The sequence below is a fragment of the Chrysochloris asiatica genome, unplaced genomic scaffold, assembly GCF_000296735.1.
Source record: "Chrysochloris asiatica unplaced genomic scaffold, ChrAsi1.0 scaffold00001, whole genome shotgun sequence".
Taxonomy (NCBI): domain Eukaryota; kingdom Metazoa; phylum Chordata; class Mammalia; order Afrosoricida; family Chrysochloridae; genus Chrysochloris; species Chrysochloris asiatica.
The window spans coordinates 7517280-7530678 of record NW_006408519.1 but is presented as its reverse complement, the minus strand read 5'-3'; the positions used below and the strand labels follow the sequence as shown (position 1 = coordinate 7530678).

At 41.7% G+C, this 13399-nt stretch overlaps 1 protein-coding gene across 1 annotated transcript in view; it reads right to left on the bottom strand.

Annotated features, from left to right (window-relative positions):
- Positions 1 to 12410, bottom strand: part of OXR1 (oxidation resistance 1) — a 141228-nt gene extending 128818 nt beyond the window's left edge. Inside the window, 1 exon segment of the mRNA XM_006830824.1 lies at positions 12212 to 12410. Within this exon segment, the coding sequence (XP_006830887.1) occupies positions 12212 to 12410 (199 nt within the window).
- Between the last annotated feature and the right edge of the window lie 989 nt (positions 12411 to 13399).

Here is a 13399-nt window from a genome sequence, read left to right as displayed (position 1 = left end):
TGACGATGAATGCAACACCATTCCTTTTCAATTTGTCATTCCCTGCATAGTAAACCATGTGGTTATCAGATTCAAAATGGCCAATACCAGTCCATTTTAACTCACTAATGCCTAAGATATCCTAGGCAATAGTGAGCTGAAATAAACTGATATCGATCATTATGAATATGACAGTCACATGGTTTACTATGACAGTAAGGGCAAATTGAAGAGGAATGGGGTTGCTTTCATCTTCAAAAAGAATATTTAAAGATCCATCCTGAAGTTCAACACTGTCTGTGATAGGATAATATCCATATGCCTTCAAGGAAGACCATTTAATACTATTATTCAGATTTACTCAACAACCATAAAAGTCAGTAATGGTGTGGTACTATAGGATAAGCACTGGTCCTCATGGTTGGTTTAAACCACAAGATCAGCATTTCAAACTCACCAGGTGCTCCTCAGAAACCCTATACAGGGTCACTATGAGTCAGAACCAACTCAAGGGCACCTAACAACAGTAACAATTTCTTCAGTCTGAAATTGATCAAACATGTAACCACGATGTATTGATGATTTCTGGAGATTGGAATGCCAAAGCTGAAAACAAAGAGAAAGGATCAGTTGTTGGAAAATATGGCACTGGTGACTGAAATGATGCTGTAGACCACATAACAGAAATTTCAAGATGAAAGACTTATTCACTGCAAATATCATTTCTTAAACAACATAAAAAGCTACTAGACATATGGACATCTATCAGTTTCTTGCACTGTGGTGGCTTTCATGGTGCTGATACTGGAAGCTATGGCACCTGTATTTTAAATACCAGCAGGGTACATCAATGGTGAACAGGTTTCTACTGAGCTTCCAAACTAAGGTAGACTAGGAAGGAGAGGCAGACTACTTCTGAAAGTTTAGCCAGTGAAAATCTGATGTGGAACACTAGCAGATAGCCCCAGAATACTGAACACTGAAACATGGTGAACAGCACCAGAATACTGTCAGCTATAACACCAGAAGATGAGCCCCTCAAGTAGAAGGTATTCAAAATAAAACTGGGAAAAACGGGGCCTCGTCAAAGTAGAGTTGATCAAGATAACCTGAATTATATAAAACGTTTGAAACCTTCATTTGTTGATGGGGCACAATTCAAAACGAGAAACAAGTTGTAAACATCCATTAATAACTGGAACATGGAATGCACAAAGCATAAATCTAGGAAAATTGAAAACTGGCAAATATTAAATGGAACACATAAAGATTGATATCCTAGGCATTAGTGAGTTGAAATGGACTGCTACTGTCCATTTATAATCTAACTATATAGTTTACTATGCTGGGAATGACAATTGAACAGGAATGACATTGCATTCATCACCAAAAAGACCATTTCAAGGTCTACCTTGAAGCTAAGCCCTACAATGTTCAATAGACTCCTGTGAACCCGGGTGGAGACCCAGTTGGCCAGCAGTGTGGCAAGACCTGGGGACTCATGGGCCCAGAGTCAGTGACATAGCTACAGAGGACTAGAGTGGAGAGTGAAGTGTCCAGCTGATAAGAAGAGAGGGCATATGCACAAGAACACCCACACTTGCAGATAATACCCACTTGACCTGGCTTCAATGACTGAATGATCAGAGCTCAACTAGAAGAAGAAAGAAGAGGGGGAAAAAAAAAGAGTAATCTGATACAACTTGATGAATTTTACCTATCCCTATAGATGCTGTAGCTCAAAAGAGGGAACATCTTTTCAGCGAGGATCATTCCCATACACAGAGTACACAGGGATGGGCAACTTGAACACTAGCTACCCAAAGTGGGGGGCTACAAAGGCAGGAAGTGACTGGCTTACAAGCTTTCAAGTGGGAACCTAGAACCAGAGCACATGGAGGAAGGTAGAATGTCCATTGAGTGGTATCCAATCGGTCTAGGTGGCGCTGATGAAATGAAATATGGATACGTCTCTTGTGATACAATAGTGAATAATTGTTATAAGGACTGCTTGTGAAGGTTGGAAATGTAAAGGTAGACGTTTTGTAGCAAGGAGGGGAGTGATTAACTTTGCAGTCTAGGAGCGGAGGTCCCTAGGACCTTCAAGGAAGAAGAGTGGAGAGCAGGACCCTACCCAGAGAAGCAGTGACACTAGAGATGGAGGCAGAGACGAAGATATGGAGAGATGGGGTGGCTGGGGACTTTAGACCCAGAGAGGGAAGGGGCTGTGTGCTGACAACCAGGGGGCAGGCTTGCAGGGTATATACCCTTTGGCTGGTTGATGATGCATGGAGGGGACTGTAACCATGGCAATGATATAGGATAGGATGAATGTAAAACTAATGTTCTCCAATGTAAACTATCACATAATTCTCAACAAAACATTAAAAAAAAAATCTATCTTGAAGTATAATGCTGAGAATAATAAGATAATAACCATAAACCTACAAGGAAGACCAGTTAATACCACCACTATTATACAAAGTTATACACAAACCAGTAGTCAGCGATGATGAAACTGAAAAATTCTACCAACTTCTTTACTATGAAATTGATCAAACCTGCGTCTAAGATGTATTGATAATTACTGGCAATTGAAATGCAAAGGTAGGAAACAAAGAGGACGGAGCTGTAGTTGGTAAATATGGCCTTGGTGATAGAACTGATGCTGGAGATCAGATCGCATGATAAGAAGTTTACAAGACCAATGACTTGTTCATTGCAAATACCTTTCTTAAACAACATAAAAGACGACCATACACATGGACCTCACCAGGTAACAAAGACAGAAATCAAATTGACTACGTGTGGAAAAACAGGTGTGGAAATAGATGGTGGAAAAGTTCCACACTGTTAGAAAAAAACAAGGCCAGGGGCATACTGTGGAAGCCACAATCTATTTCGCATATATAAGTTCAGGCTGAAGCTGAAGAAAATTAAAACAAGTCCATCAGAGCCAAAATTTTACTTTGAACATATCCCACCTGAATTTGGAATCATCTCAAGAACACATTCGTTGCACTAGGCACTAATGACCAAAGACCAGAAGAGTTGTGTTATAACATGAAGAACATCATTCATGAAGAAAAGTAAAAAGTCTTCAAAAGACAAAGAAGGAAAAGAGCAAAATAAATGTCAAAATAGACTCTGAAGCTTGTTCTTAAAGTGTTGTTGTTGTTGTGCCGTGGAGTTGGTTCCGACTCATAGTGACCCTGTTCCAAGGCTGGAAATCTTTACTGGAGCAGAAAGCCTCATCTTTCTCCTGCATAGCAGCTGGGAGTTTCAAACTACTGACCCTGAGGTTAGCAGCCCGATTCATAACCTCTACGCTACCAGAGCTCCTAAGTGTAGAGAAGTTAAAACAACTGAGAGAAATGAGGAAATGAAAGAGCTGAACAAAAAGTTTCAAAGGTCAGTTCAAGAAGACAAAGGAAAGTATTAAAATGGATTGTGCAAAGACCTAGTGTTAGAAAGCCAAAAGGGAGCAACACCCTCAGCATTTCCCAAGCTGGAAGAACTGAAGAAAAAACTTCAAGCCTCAACTGGAAATACAGAAGGATTTTATGTGTAAAATGCTGAATGACACAGAAAGCATCAAAACAAAGTGGAAGGAATACACAAAATCATTATATCAAAAAGAAATGGATAATGTTGAATTAATATCATTTGAAGAGGTTGCATATGATCAAGAGCCAATGGTACTGAAGGCAGAAATCCAAGTTTCACTGAAGATATTAGCCAAGAACATCGATTCCGAAAATCAATGGATTACAAACTGAAATCTTTCAACAAAATGATGCACCACTGGAGGCACTCACTCATTCATGCCAAGAAATTTGGAAGACGGAAACTTGGCCAACTAATTGAAAGAGATACTTATTTATGCCCATTCCAAAGAAAGATGACCCAATGGAATGCAGGTATCACTGGACAATATTACTAATGTCACATGCAAGTAAAATTTTGCTAAAGATAATTAAAAAATGGCTGCAAGAATACAATGAAAGGGAATTTCCAGAGGTCCAAACCAGATTTAAATAAGGATATGGAACAAGAGCAAGAGATCAGACGACGTATTGCACTGGGCAAATCTGCTGCACAGGAACTTTTTAAAGTGTTGAAGAACAGAGATGTCAGCTTGAGGACTAAGGTGCGCCTGACCCAGGCCATTGTATTTTCAATAGCCTCGTATGGAGGCGAAGGCTGGACAATGAATAAGGAAGATCGTAGAAGAATTGATGCCTTTGAGTTGTGGTGTTGGAGGAGAATACTGAAAGTGCCACAGACTGCCAAAAGAACCAATAGATCTGTTTTGGAGGAAGTGCAGCCAGAGTGCTCCTTGGAGGCCAGGATGGCTAAGCTTCGTCTCTCATACTTTGGACATATTGTCAGGAGGAAACAATCGTTGGAGAAGGATGTCATGCTGGGTAAGGTGGAGGGTCAGAGAAAAAGAGGAAGACCTCTAACGAGATGGATTGGCCAGGTGGCATCATTGATGGACTCAAGTGTGGCAGCAGTAGTGAGGTTGGCCCAGGATCGGACATTGTTTCGTTCTGCTGTGTATGGAGTCGCTATGAGTCGGTTCTGACTCGATGGCACCTGACAACAACAACAACAACATGGAACGAGAAATATCACTTCTAATGTCAGACAGACCTTGGTTGAAAGCAGAAAATACTAGAAAGATGTTTACCTGTTTTTAATTGACTATGCAAATGCTTTTGACTGTGTGGACCATGATAAACTTTGGACAACACTGCAAAGAATGAGTATTCGGGAACACTACAATGTGAGTGGTTTAAAATCAGGAAAGCGTTGTAGTCTTTCATCATACTTATTCAAGCTGTGTCCAAAACAAATTATCTGAGAAGCTGGATTATATGAAGAAGAACATGGCATCAGGATTGGAGGATGACTCATTAACAACCTGCAATATGCAGATGATAACAACCTTGATTGCTAAATGCAAAAAGGACTACTGAGGAATATGAAAGGCCAGTCTTTAGAATGGCTTGCACCTCAATGTAAAGAAAATAAAAACCCTGACCATCTAGACCAATAAATAACATCACTATAAATGGAGAAAAGATTGAAGTTGTCAGACTTCATTTTGCTTGATCCACTCTCAACAGTTATGGAAGCAGTAGTCAAGAAAACTAACATAGTATTGCATTAGGCAAATCTGCTGCACAAGATCTCTTTAGTGTGTCCAAGAGCAAACTTGTTAGTTTGAGGACCAAGGTGTGTCTGATCCTTGAGCCATGTATTTTTAATAGCCTCATATGTATGTGAAAGCTGAACAATGAATAAGGAAGACGATAGAAGAATTAATCCATTTATGTTACTGTGTTGGAGAATATTAAAAGTACCATGGACTGCCAGAACAACAAACAAATCTGTGTTGGAAGAGGTACAGTCAGAATGCTCCTTAGAAGGTAAGATGACAAGACCAGTCACTGGAGAAGGACATCATGCTTGGTAAAGTAGCAGGTCAGAAAATAAAAATGGAAGACTCCCCTGTCTCCTCCCTTCCCCCCCAACAAGATGGATTGGCACAGTGGCTGCAGCAATGGGCTCAAGTGTAACAACTGAGAGGATGGTTCGAGACCAGGCAGCACTTCATTCTGTTGGGCATAGAGTCACTGTGAGTTAGAGTTGATTCAATGGCACCTAACAATAACAACAACCAAAAACAGAATCAGTACTGGGTTACTAGAACCAGTTGTCACTGAGTGGCTTCTGACTCATGGGACGACCCTATGTGTGCTAAAAGTGGAACTTGCTACATAGAGTTTTCAATGACTGATTTTCAACAACAGATTAACGATCAAGCCTTTCTTCTCAGGCATCGTCTGTATATGCTCAAATCATTAACCTTTTGTTTATCAGTCAGGTGTTTAACTGTTTATACCATCAGCAAATTCAACTTTGCCAACTTCAAGCTTTTCTCCATTTATTATGATATTACTTATTGGTCCAGTTGTGAGGACTTTTGTTTTCTAAACATTTAGGTGCAATTCATACTGAAAGCTGTAGTCTCTGATCTTTATCAGTAAGCATTTTCAAGTCCTTTTCATTTCTAGCAAGTAAGGAAGTCTCATCTGCGTATACCAAATTGTTAATGAGTCTTTCTCCAGTCCTGATGCCAAACAGTTCTACATATAATCCAATTTCTTGGATGATTTCCTCAGCGTACAGATTGAATGAGTATGGTAAAAGGATACCACCCTGCCAGACGCCTTTCCCAGTTTTGAATCATTTGGTATTCCCGTATTCTGTCTGAACAACTGCTTCTTGGTATATATACAGGTTCTGGCATAAGCACAATTAAGTGATCTGAAATTCCCATTCCTTGCAATGTTATCCATAATATGATCCACACAGTCAAAAGCCTGTGCATAGTCAATAATATACACGTAAACATCTTTCTAGTAGTCTCTTTTAACAAAGGGTTATTGTTGATGGTCAATACATAAACAGATATATAAAGTACTTAAGAATACTGGGCCTATAGTAAGCACTGGTACAGCACTGTGGGATAAAGCACTGAACTGCAAAGTCAGTTTGAACCACAAGGTTGGCAGTTCAAACTCACCAGCCACTCCTTGGAAACACTATATAGGGTTGCTATGAGTCAGAACCCACTCAATGGCACTAAACAACAAAGACAATAATAGAAGTGTTGGGGATTGTGGTGGCTCTGTAGGATAAGCAAACCACAAGGTCTGCGTTCAAACCCACTAGTCACTCAGCAGGAGAAAGATGATGCTTTCTGCTCCCACAAAGATTTACAGCCTCAGAAACCTTATACAGGGTGGCAATGAGTTGGAACCAACTCAAAAGCACTTATCAATAGCATAGAAGTGTTAGCTATTATTATCATTCCATATCTTCCTTTACACATTTTTCATGATTATCATAAGTTAACTTGTATCAAGAACATACATCTCAGTAATTTGTTCTTCAGGTACAGATCGTTCAGTATTTAGGATTTTCCTATAATGACTATGGAGTGAAAATAATTCTGGCCCATAATTTGTTTTAATGAGCTTGTGATTTGAATCATGAACTCAGTAAAATGATATAATAAAATACAATTTCTAGTGTTCTTACTTTAAGTTCCTTAAAGGCCAGGAACCTTTTACATTCAGCCCTACATAATTCCAGATTCACTTTGTTGTTGTTTTAAAGTGCCATCAGTCTACATTTATTGATTTCGATATGATCTAGTGGAGTCCTGGTGTGCTGCTGTATGATAAGCACTGGACTGTTAACCCCAAGGTTAGTGGTTCAAACTCATCAGTTGCTCCTCAGAAAACCTATACAGGGATCGCTATGAGTCAGAATTAACACAATGGCTATTAACAACAACAACAACAACAACAACAGCATCCCCAATCAAATAAGAGCTATGTTTAAGGTAAAAAATTTTTTTTTGTTTTTCAATTGAAATAATAATTTAGGCTCTAAAGTAGAAGCAAACATTTAATAATGTTTCCTTTGTAATGTTTATTAACTAGAGCAATGGTATGATAAAACCCTTAAAATGTCAAGGTATCAATTATAATTTTTCCTGAGGAAGATAAAATGTTGAAACTAGTAAGCATTAAAAGTTGCTTAAGAGCAAGAGCAACCTCCCTGGAGATACACAGACAACAATAGTAGTCACAGGTAAGTGGTTTGTTTATAAAATCGGTTTTGACCAAAGTTTTATCTAGTTGGACAGTAAAACTATCAACAAAATTACTGAATATGAAATGGTGAGGGCAAGATCATAAACAACAAAGGGGTCTTGGAGTACAGTCAATCTACAAGTGGAAAAGTATTTATGCAAGAAATGCGGCTACAATATACAGGGCTCCTTAAGGAATTGGAAGAAAGGGGGACAGACAGCAGGAAACTTAGCAGTTGTTATAAAACGCTGAACTAAAGTAGCCACACACAGAACGGGCAAAAGAAATCCTTTAAGCAGACGCACAAGATACTTATTCTGAGGTCACAAATACAAAGAATTTACCGAATACCCAAAACCAATCTGGTAGGCAGCTACAAAGAGTAAAGTTTTCTTTTTTAAGCCAGTACTTTTAACCAGTTCCAGTTCGTTTAGTTATAGTCAATGCAGCGAAATCAGAACAGACCTAAATTTGTAAAATGTAAGTGTACTGATACAATAGCCAGAAATGGTGGAAGCCCTGGAATGGGAGATTTGTATGAAACATATAGCTACTTTCAGAAGTCTGATAGGGCATACTAGTTTACTGCTAAGATTTTGAATGCACACATTCAAAACAGCCCAGTAGGCTGCCAAAAACTGGGCACTGTTGTTTTTAACTCTTCCATTAAAGAGATTGGCTTGCTACATAATGTGCCTTCTACCTTTGTTTTCTTAGAGGACAATCAAGCGATCATGTCTCAAGCAGGGTGTTGACCCTAATTTTTCAAATTCTGATTTTATTTCTGGTTCACCCCACTTTACAAATTCAGACCTAATCCAGTATCACTTCACCAGACATAATTGGTGACCTGTTTTAAGCAAAGGCTATTTAAAATTAAGGAAGACAAATTTATATTTTCCTTGTATGCTTATTCTATCACTGGCTAGATTAATGAAATTATTGAACTGTCTTTATAACTCTACATCATAACTTCAGAAGTATAAGATGTTTTTTATCCCCAAAAGGTATTTCCTAGTTTTGTTATCCATAACTTTCATGGAATATGACTCCAAATGAAAAAGAACTCTAAAACTGACAAAATTTGAGATCTGGTCCAATCTCATTTTATCAACAAGATAAAAGACTAAAGAGATTAAGTAACTTGCCCAAATTCTTTTAGCAAGGTAATGCTAAAGTGTATCTGATCCCAATTGTGGCATACTGCTACATCACGAAACCTCTAACTTGTGTCAGAAATTTGGGGGCATCATGTACATTAAAGGGGTCCTGATGTGTCACTGCTAACCTCTCAAATACACCAGTCACTCCTCAGAAACCCTATACAGGCTCACAATTAGTCAGAATGAACTCAACAGCAGTTAACGACAACAAACGGACATTTAAAAATAGTACTGGTGGCACAATGGTTAAGCACTTGGCTTGCTAACCAAAAGACCAGCAGTTGGAACCCACTCAATGACTCTACAGGGAAAAAAGGACTGGAAATATGTGCCCAGAAACATTACATCCTAGGAGACTCTATGGGGCAGTTGTACTCTAGCCTACATGGTTGCTATGAATTGGACTGACACCAGTTATCATAACAACATGGGTATTAAAAGATCACTAAGGAGCTCTGGTAAGGCGCTCTAGTAGTGGTTACGAATTGGGCTGCTAACCTCAAGGTCGGCAGTTCGAAACTACCTGCCGTTCCGCGGGAGAAAGATAAGGCTTTCTGCTCCTGTAAAGATTTACAGCCTCGTAAACCCTGTACAGGGTCACTATGATTTGGAACCAACTCCATGGTACTTAACAACAACAAGGAGCTCTGGTAGTGTAGTGGTTACAAGTTGGGCTGCTAACCTCAAGGTCAGAAGTTCAAAACTACCAGCTGTTCCACAGGAGAAAGATGAGGCTTTCTGCACCCATAAAGATTTACAGCCTAGGAACCCCTATGCAGGGTCGCTATGAGTCAGAACTGACTCCACAGCACACAACCACCACCAACCACCAGGGAGTCCTGGTGTAGCACTGCAGGATAATACGCTGGACCACAAGGTCACTTTGAAACTCAATATTGGAGGTTCTAACCTGCCAGAAACTCCTCAGAAACCCTATACTGGATGGCTATGAGTTAAAACCGACTCGATAGCACTTAACAGGTGGTACAGATGATTCATGCTGCGATTGCTAACCTAAAGATTCAAACCCAGGCACTGATACGTCAGAAGAAAAGGTCTGATAACCTGCTTCTGTTAAAACAAAAACAATCAAACCCACTGCCATACAGTTAATTCCAACTCATAGTCCAGAAACCCCTATGGAGCAGTTCCACTCAGTAACACATGTCGTCTACAACTAACACGAGGATTAAAGGGTGTGGAGCTCTACTGGCAGTGGCTTAAGAGCTGGGCTGCTATGCACAAGCTCACTACAAATCTACCAGCCATTCCACGGGAGAAAGGTGAGGCTTTCGTTCCCGTAGAGAAAACCCAACACAGGATCACTATGAGTCGGAATTGACTCGACCAGACTTAACACCACCAGTTCAAAAAGCAATATCAGTAAGAGGAATTTCTATACTATTTTGAAGTTGCTGCTCTGAAATATGTAGATTATCAGATATAAGTATGAGCTCAATGGATGTTTTTGAATGACTGAATTGAATGTATAAATTCAATAATACTTTATTAAAATATTGGCCATAGGACTTTGTAATTTCTTACCCTTAAATTTCTGAATTTTCTAGCTAGAGGTGGTCACATATAAAGGTCTCTGGTAGCGTAGTGGTTACGAATCGGGCTGCGAACCTTAAGGTCAGCGGTTCGAAACTACCAGCTGCTCCGCGGGCGAAAGATGAGGCTTTCTACTCCCGTAAGGATTTACCCTCGGAAACCCTGTACAGGGTCGCTATGGGTCGGAACCGACTCGATGGCACTTAACAACAACAACATTAGGCAACGGAAGACAGAACTTTGGTAGCATAGTGGTTACCAGTTGGGCTACTAATCTCACGGTCAGTTCTAAACTGCCATTGGTTCCACCAGAAAAACATGAGGCTTTTTTCTGCTTCCATAAAGATTTACAGCTTCAGAAACCCAACACAGGCAGGCTTACTATGAGTTGGAATCCACACCACCAAACGACCTTTATCCAAATATTTTAAGGTTCCAATCCTCATCCCTGGTCCCGCCCACCTCTGAAAGGATCTGCACTTGGTTAATGTCCCCTTTAGAACAAATTAAAACGATGTCTTTTTCATTTTCTAACTCTGCAAAACCTGACAACATAGTGAGTTACTCAAACCCCACGGTTAGCAGTTCGAATCTACCAGCCGCTCTGTGGGAAAATGAGGCTTTTCTGCTCCCATAAAGATTTACAGCCTCCGAAACCCTATGTACACCCATGATACGCATGCAAACCTACTGACGGCACACCACCACCACCAATTCCACACGCAGGAATTCTACAGCTACAGAAATGCTATGTAAAGTGAGAAAAACATATTAAAATGTATGTTTAAAGACTATAAACACAAATGTTTACAGATCAGGGAATTATGAAACTAGACAGAAAAATAAGCTTCCTTGGTCCTACTCTAGGGGCCAAGCGTAGGTTGGATTTTAATAATCAAATTTCCTCAGCGCGTAACCGATATGAAGATCTATAAAGGTCTTCACTGCTTTCAAATGAATGGGAGGACATGGGGTTAGGGATACTTTTTATAGTCCTTATGTGGTTTTTTTCTCTAGTTTCCAAATTTTCATGGATTTTTTTTTTTTTTCCTTAGAGCAAAAACACGCTCATTAAAAGAATTCTCAAGCATAAACCAAAATATAAAGGTTCAGGTCTGCCGCTTATTTATGGAAAGTATAGGCACCCGTTACTGCCTGTGTTACCTCATCACCCCGGTTAAGCAAGCGCTTTAAACGATTCCGTAAAATCGGATTTGTTTTTCGGCGGGATGATAACAGAGCCGTCATGTTGAAAGACAACTAACACCATCATCATCGGCATAAAGGGTAACTGAGAAACGGTGCTGCCACCTCAAGGCACCGAACACTTTCAAAACACATGACCCCCAAAAAACTAGAAGTCAGCGAAAGCTAGGCATTCCCTTTTCCAAACTATTAATTAGCTTTTTTACTTTTAAGTCCTGAAGTGAATCCTAACAGTTGGCAAACACCTAAAAGGCTGCCCAAACCCGGCACGGCGTTTTGAAAGACCTGTGACTCGGGTGTCATAATTGGTTCAAGATTCACCTCCGGTGGAGGCCAGAAGCAGCAGCCAAGCCTCCCCTCGAAACACTAGGCGGGGGAATGAAAGCAGGAAGAGTACGACATAGACAACTCCACGTTGGCCGTCCCCAGAGCAGCCCTTCTAACACCCGCACCCGCACCCGTACCAGCCGCCGGGCTCCGCTCCAGCTGCAGGCACACCTGCCCACGCTGAGCCCGCGCTCCCCGCCTGCCTGCTTCGCGTGGGCCGCCTGCTTGGCCACGCACTCTGACCCCGCGCCTAGGCCACCGCCCCCCTGGCCGTTGGCCGCGCGGAAGGCGAGGCAAGAGTGGGCTCACCAGGTCCTTCTGGGCTGAACGGCACCCGGGGCTGGTGAGACGGAGATCCGCACCCAGGGTCCCCTTGGGCGGGTTTCCTGAGATAATCCTCGAAGTGCACCTGCCGGGCTTCGCCGCCGCCCCCGACCCCCCACAGGCGGTTGGCCGTGCCCCGAAGGAGGCGCCCGCTCTTCCCCGTGAAGGTGGTCAGGTACTCCATGCTGCCGCAGGGAGGCCACGGGGCAGGGGCCGAGGAGGGAGACGGTTTCCTCGGCGGCAGCCTCTGCCCGCGCACCCTACCGGACCCGGGGGCTGTGGCTCCGCGCGCCTCATAGCAGGGGGGAGGGGAGGGGGCGTCCCTCGCCAGGCCCGGGGGCGGACTATCCGGAAACTCCGTGTTGGGAGAGCGGAAGCCGGACAAAAGTTTTTGAAAACTTTTTCTTGTTGCTTTTAAAACTCCGAATCAGGAATCATTAAACTTTTAAAAGTAGTCTATTCTGACTGGAGTGGACACAGGTTCGGAAAGAGGGAGACTTGTAATCAAGTCGGACCCAGTTCCATCCGGTTCCCCCCCACCAACTTGGCACTAATGGAACAGCCCTGCCCCCGCCCTGCCCCGCCCCGCCCCGTCCGGGACCCGACCGGACTGTCAAGACTGTAGGGGAAGCGGCGGGAGGCCGATCCCAGGAACCGAGGGCAAAGCAGGGGTAAAAATAGCCAGTGCTGGAATTTATATGGGCTCCAGAAACCTGGAAGGTGATTGCAAAGAACTCTGTCAAAAGTTTCTTAGGGTGTGTAGTGGTGACGGAGACAAATCCATATAAAACTTTGGCAGCCTTGTAATTAACTTCTTATAGGGCAGGGCAAGTTAGTTAACCCAAGACTGTAATCATAGATAAAAATGAATCCAACTCAGATAAAAATACTGTTTATGAGATCATTTATGTAAAATAAATCATTCTTAGTTATATTTTAAGTTTGCTATTATTACAAACTTAAAATATAACTAAGAATGATTTATTTTACATAAATGATCTTAGTTATATTTTAAGTTTGCTATTATTACATTAAGGAGCTCTGGTAGCGTAGTGGTTACGAATCGGGCTGCGAACCTTAAGGTCAGCGGTTCGAAACTACCAGCCCCTCCGCGGGAGAAAGATGAGGCTTTCTACTCCCGTAAAGATTTACACCCTCGGAAACCCTGTACAG